Here is a 6,535-nt window from a genome sequence, read left to right as displayed (position 1 = left end):
CACAACAATAAAAAAAAGTTCTATTATTATAATATTAAGAATTAATTACTCACAATTAAGATAAAAAAAAATTCTAATATATATTTAAATAGGAAAAAAACTCTATTAATTAAAATAGTAATATACAAACATCCCTTGGCAAGCTTGTTTTAAAATATTAAGCTTATTGAAAACTGATAATTTTGTTAAATGGATACTATTTACTATTTAGATTAATAGAAATTAAAATAATTTTTGTTTATATAATATTGTGTAGTTGATATAATAGCCATGACTATGATAGACCGTCTATCCAATTTGTGCTTTTTAAATAATAAAAATCCATTGTTATTTTATTATTCTGTTTAATAATAAAACTATTTACATGATTTTTTTAAAAATACACAAAATATAATATAAATCAAGTAATTTAATTATAACCGTGAATATCAAAATAGAGTGGTCAAAGTATCAGGAAATTGGATGAGATGACTCTAATAATGACTCATTTTTTTTTTTAAAATAACCGGGGCATGATAAAATTTGTAAAAATGACAATTTTGGACAAAAATACCTTTCGCGTCACGTGACGTTGCATCGCGTGACGCGAATGAGGTGTCTGATATTGTTTGCAACAATGACCTCGCGTGACGCGACGTACCCCTTCGCGTTACGCGAGCTAATTTTTGCAAACATTATCACGTCACGCAAGGTCATTTTTACAAATATTATCCGGTCATTCTTCGTGTCGCATAAGAGTATTTTCGTCATTACAAAGACTGAAATGATAATTTTTGAAATATTTACGAGACACCGATCATTTCCCAAAAAGAGTGCATCATCATTATTATTATTATTATTATTATTATTATTATTATTATTATTATTATTATTATTATTATTATTATTATTATTAGGGTCATTTTGTCAATTTTTCGTCAAACAAATGAGCTCAAACATAAAAAATTTGTTCAATGTAATTATTTTGTAATCATTAAGATAGTAAGAAGTGACTATTTTATTTCGAACTCATAATTACTTGTTTTAGCTTCATAATTATTAAAAATATATATATTATTTTTGATAGATTATAATGTATAATGTAATTTGTTCTTGAAGAAAAGTTTAGTTCAGTTTGTCATAATGTATGGAAGACGAAACAGTTGGGGGAATTGGAGGGCTTCATACATTAACACACAGTCATCTTCATAAAATAGATTGAATCTGAAGAACACTGTTTGCCTCTTATTCTAAAAGGATTCATCTCTGTAATTCTAATCAAAATCATCTAGGAGTCAAGGATCGATTTGCTTGCACCGGTCGATCTTCTTCAACAACCACAAATGGACTAAGAATTCACGAAGATGATCTAGCTTTTGCTCCTAATTAATGCTTTCGTCTATTCAAAAATTAATTAACATAATACATTGATTGATTGATTGCAGAGACATTGTAGATCGAGATTAAAGATAAATCAAATTAGTACTATGACCAACAACAACAACAATACACTTACTACTACACAGAGGCGGGGCGGTAATACTAAACATATTTACTAGAAATTCTTTCATTCATTGATTCATTCATGATGATTGTTTTGTTCCGACTAATTCCAATTCATACCATACCATACCATACAAGAGCTAACAAAAACGGATCGAGGATCAGCCAGTATAGATGTGGACACGGACAGCGAGGATGAGAATGGTGTAGATAGCAAAAAAGAGAAGAGTGTGGAAGGCGATGGCCTTACCGTTGGTCTTCATCTTCCCGAAATCAACCGGCCTGTTGCTACCTGGTATCTCGATTAACAATCCAGGCGACAGAAGCACGAACAGCACCACTCCGATCAATACAGGTCCCCAATCCGCCATTTTCCTTTCAAACAACTTAGATCTGAACCAGAGAGATCTATAGAGAGAGAGAGAGAATCTGAGCCCAACCAAACAGAGGACTGAATGATGGATTGGGCGGTGGTATTCTCCAAAACTAACTATTGCAGACTTTATTACTCTGTGTTTCCTTCCACCATAAGACAGTGGACTCGCTTAATCACATTTTTTATAAATTAAAAATAAACATTTATTCTATTTTACTTTATTTATAATTTATATATACCTTCTATTGTTTCACAAACAAACAAAAATAAAATATTATAGTGATTAATAATCCATATTTTAAGGTATAAATTTATATTTGTTTACCCGCTCAAGTCGTGCTTGAGCACTGACCAATAAACTATTTTATTTTGTGTTGAATATTAGAAAAATTAAAGATTTTTTACAGGTATAAACAAAGTTAATAAAGAGAAGTTATAAATTGATACAATATATAGTAATGGAAGATAATTTAGATAATATCTTTCACTGATAATTTTGATACATACAATGATAAATTGAGTTTAGAGTCGTTATAGGTGTACATGCCTAACTTTTCGAAAAAAAAATATATGATTTTTACTTCTAACATACATATTTTTTCGAAAAAATAAAATAAAATTATTTCTAATTCACGTGATAATGTTAGGGACAAACATATTTCGAACATAATTATTTCCAAAAAAAATAATCATTTTTTTTATCTCTCTCATTTACATGAGAATATTTTGAACAAAATAATCTTTCGAATATTGTCGAATTATTAGTCTTATTTTTGTTTTTGCCCAAATTATTTTTCTTGAGTTTATTAGTTATAGATTTTTAAAAAAAAATCAAAATTAATTATAATTGTTTGAAAAAGTTATTTTTTTTTTTACTTTTTAAAAATTTATCAAAACACACTCTTTTTTCATTAATTTTTACCTGAAAAAGCCAGTCAATAAAAAATTATTAACTTTTTCTTTTGACAATTTTAAAGTTATTGTAATTTTGACTGTAGTTAATAAAATATTATATTTTTTAACTTATATTTGATGGAGAATTGTTTAATATTTTAATTACTTATTAATTTTATAAGTATTGATCATTATTTTTATTAGTTTTCATATGAAATGAAATGATTTTATTTTAATTTTTTTTTGTAATTATAATTTAAATTGTCTATGATTTTCACTAGCCCATTGATTAATCACTTTCTTCATCTAAATCATAAATTAAAATTTAAAGTTTTATAACATTTTCATATATTAAATACAAATAATATTTTAACTATTTAACTAAATAATTCTCCTTTAAAGCCTCGTGTCTTGTTCCCTTATCCTTGTTTACGATACAATTATTAGATAGAAGTTGTGAAATAAGAAATGATAAACAATTAATAATAGTGGCCAATAAATATAGGGACAAATGCAATGGCCTCCTTCATAGTTTGGCTACTTGTGGGAGTAAGCAAGACCTAATTAGAAGCACTAGAATTATTGGAGTAAATAATTAAAAGAAACATGAAGATGGTGGAAGGAAAAAGTTGATCAATTTGCCCCCATTCATGTTTATAATGCTCTATTCTCTTTCTCTCATAGCTTTATTTCTTCATTCCTTCCTAACTATTTTCTTAGGCACTCATCTCTTAGAAAAACGAGGATGAAGGATTGGGCGGCGCCTATAGTTGCAACGGCTCTGTTTGCGATTTTGTCACCGGGATTGGTGTTTCAGATACCGGGGAGGAACCGACCTGTTGATTTCTTGAATATGAAAACAAGCATCGGGGCTATTCTAGTCCATGCTCTTCTTTATGGTTTGTTGCTTATTTTATTTCTTGTTGTTCTCAACTTTCATCTATATGTGTATTAACTCTTATATTTGTTGTTAATTAGATTATTCGGATTTGAGTTAATTTGTTTAGTTCGTATAGTTTTATATAGGATTAGGTTAGATGATTTAAATTCAATCCAAATAAAAAAAAGTATGGTTAATCCATATATTTTTAAAACTGAATACTTTGTATATATAATCTTAAGAGTATTCTCATTATCTAGAATTGAGAATCTTAAGTCTCAGAAAGACCAATTTAATGATTTATAAGAAATTAAGTGTTTCAATTATAAGTTATAATAGTAATGAAATAGGTAAAATCATATCTAATAATAATTGAGTGAATATTTAAATATAATTATGTTTAGAAAGAAATCAATTCATTCTAATAGAGGGAAGAAACTTATAACTTAGTTGTAGATTGTAAAAAGTTATGTTTTCAAGATTATTTGTTTGAATTTTTACAACTCTACTCTAAAGCACTTTTAATATGATCATCGATTAAAATATTTTAAGTTTTAGATCAATACATTATAATTGGTTATTTAAAAATTAATATTTTGTTACAAATATCATCACAATCACACAACTTTTAGTGGTAGATTGTAAAAACTTATATAAAATATTTATAAATAAAAAAGTAGATAAAAAAATTTTGATTTTTCAATTAATTTTTAGATCAAGTTAATTTTTTTAATAAAGTAATTGATTTTGATTTTTTTTTAAAAATTAATTTGTAACAAATAAGATATAGTAATAAACCACTCATTTAGATCCAAATTAATATTTGCACAATTAACTAAACTAACATAATACAAAAACAAAGATAAGTAATTCTATCTCTTATATTATATGCATCAAGAGTTCAAATTAATTCACCTTAACATAGTTTCATTATTTCCTTAAATATTATTCACAAATCACATTCTCCTCATGATTTATTCAAACCAAAAAAAAGATTCATTAATTAATGAAAGTAGTAGTTAATTAATTAAAGGAAGAACAAAGGGTTCTTATCTCTCCTTCACTACCAATCTTAACTCCCACTCTCCCAAGCTTAATCATCGCAGTTCCAAACGCGGCATTAAAAACCCCTTGACTATTAGCGAAATCCGTAACCGTTGACTGCGACGCCGGATCTGTAAAAAGCACCTGATCGGAAGTGAACAACCCTTTTCCGGCCAACAAATTCTGGTAATAAACATTATCAAAAGTTGTCGGAGTAGTTGGATCCATGTTAATTGCAATTTGAGGGTCCACGTTTATTGGGCATTCCTGCATTAGCTGTTGTGCGTAGTTTGGATCGAGAGAAGGGTCCACCGGATTGGTGGCTGAGAAATTGTAGATTCGGTCGAAGAAACGGTTGCAGTGAGAGAATCCGACGGTGTGGGCACCTGATAGAGCGATCATGTCGATCTGGGTTAGACCGTGGGATTCGAACATGGAATTTAGGTCGGTGAGATGGAAATCTGGGCCTGGAAGATTTCCGGCGACTAGAGATGCTTGTGAGATTAACCCATCTCGCCGACCTAATTCTACGGGGAACGACGGCCCTCCCGCCTGAGATATGTCAAATTTTAAACAAGGGAATAAAATAAACTCATTTTGCTTTATTGTTATTATTTTTAATCATTTATTAATATTACAATTGTTCATTTAGTTTTTATTTTTTTTTATTTTGATTTGAGTTATAAAGTTTGAGTGATCTATTATCATATCGATCTTTTAAATAAATTTAAATTTGATCTTATAAAGTCATTTCTAATCTATATATCAAAACTTTAAATCAGACCATTTATTTAAATGATGGATCATAATATATAATTGTTAGTTTTTCATAATTTTATTAATAGTATTTTTTGTTTTTCTATATCTGGATAGGAAATGAAAAATATATATATATTTAATTACCAGAACAACAACATCACGTGCGGCAAGAGCCAAAATGTCGGCGCAGGAAACAACGCCGGCGCATTGAGCTTCGACGGCGGTTTTAGCCTGAGCGACTGTATCAAAGCCGTCTCCGGCGAGAGATAAATTATCCGGAGCATCTTTTTCAGCGTCCCCATTAGGAGATGCAATCAACACCGACCCATCACACCCCTGTTTGATTAATTAAGATGAAATTAATTAATTTTGAGACCACTCGAGATCATGATTATGGGTTGTCATGCTAATTCTTCTTATTACAAATAGAGATTGAATTACCTGAACAAAACAATCGTGAAAGAAAAGACGAAGAGTTGCAGGAATGGTGGTAAAGGTTTTGGATAACTTGGTTAAAACAGCTTGTTGAACAATGGCTTCCACATTTGGACATGTTGTGCTGTAAAAACTAGAACTCAATTGCCCATTAATTCCTCTTCCTCCCCCAGTAATTGTAATCATTACTACCGCCATTATCATCATCATCATATTCATATTCAACTTCATGTTTATGTTTATGTTTAGTTCAATCATCATCGAGAATGATGATGATGATTCATGATCACTTTTATAGACTTTATAAATTGCTTGGTCTAAGTCTAACCATTGATCTTAACTATTAAGCTTCCTAGAAAATTCCTATTGAAATCATGCCCTCAGCTACACCTTTCACTGAAACTGACCTCTCTTAAATCAATATTACCCCAAATTTACTAATAAAATCATATTAGACTATGTTTATCTTTCATTTTCTTTAATAATAACAATAAACTTGTTTCTATTAAATTATGCAAATTAAAAATTGACTTTCATTTATGATAATTCAAAATAAAATTATTATAATTAATTAAATCTAAGTGGGTATGTCTAAAGAATTAAATAGTTTATACTTGAGAGATCGAGTGATTGCAAGCTAATTTACTACATTAAAATATATATAA

General features: G+C 28.8%; 2 protein-coding genes across 2 annotated transcripts; one reads left to right on the top strand and one right to left on the bottom strand.

The window, feature by feature from the left end:
* The first annotated feature begins 3,365 nt into the window (after window positions 1-3,365).
* On the top strand, window positions 3,366-3,750 carry LOC124935852. The gene has a single exon (XM_047476638.1). The coding sequence runs from the start codon at window positions 3,498-3,500 to the stop codon at window positions 3,705-3,707; it is 210 nt and encodes a 69-aa protein (XP_047332594.1). The 5' UTR covers window positions 3,366-3,497; the 3' UTR covers window positions 3,708-3,750.
* An 890-nt stretch (window positions 3,751-4,640) lies between these two features.
* LOC124921127 (peroxidase 55-like) lies at window positions 4,641-6,101 on the bottom strand. Its single transcript, XM_047461743.1, has 3 exons — window positions 5,877-6,101; window positions 5,580-5,771; window positions 4,641-5,228 (listed from the first exon to the last, which is right to left on the bottom strand). The coding sequence occupies exons 1-3, from the start codon at window positions 6,099-6,101 to the stop codon at window positions 4,656-4,658; spliced, it is 990 nt and encodes a 329-aa protein (XP_047317699.1). The 3' UTR covers window positions 4,641-4,655.
* Between the last annotated feature and the right edge of the window lie 434 nt (window positions 6,102-6,535).

Source organism: Impatiens glandulifera, chromosome 1 (assembly GCF_907164915.1).
Source record: "Impatiens glandulifera chromosome 1, dImpGla2.1, whole genome shotgun sequence".
NCBI classification, from domain to species: Eukaryota; Viridiplantae; Streptophyta; class Magnoliopsida; order Ericales; family Balsaminaceae; genus Impatiens; species Impatiens glandulifera.
The sequence above is the reverse complement of the archived record's forward strand: the minus strand, read 5'-3'. Positions and strand labels throughout refer to the sequence as shown.

What these genes read in the sequence shown, in the direction of transcription:
- LOC124935852 (XM_047476638.1), top strand. Translation starts at nt 3,498, where the DNA reads ATGAAGGATTGGGCGGCGCCTATAGTTGCAACGGCTCTGTTTGCGATT.
- LOC124921127 (XM_047461743.1), bottom strand. Translation starts at nt 6,101, where the DNA reads ATGAAGTTGAATATGAATATGATGATGATGATAATGGCGGTAGTAATG. An exon ending in TTCACGATTGTTTTGTTCAG is followed by an intron (nt 5,772 to 5,876) that starts GTAATTCAATCT and finishes TTAATCAAACAG; the next exon opens with GGGTGTGATGGGTCGGTGTT. An exon ending in CACGTGATGTTGTTGTTCTG is followed by an intron (nt 5,229 to 5,579) that starts GTAATTAAATAT and finishes GACATATCTCAG; the next exon opens with GCGGGAGGGCCGTCGTTCCC.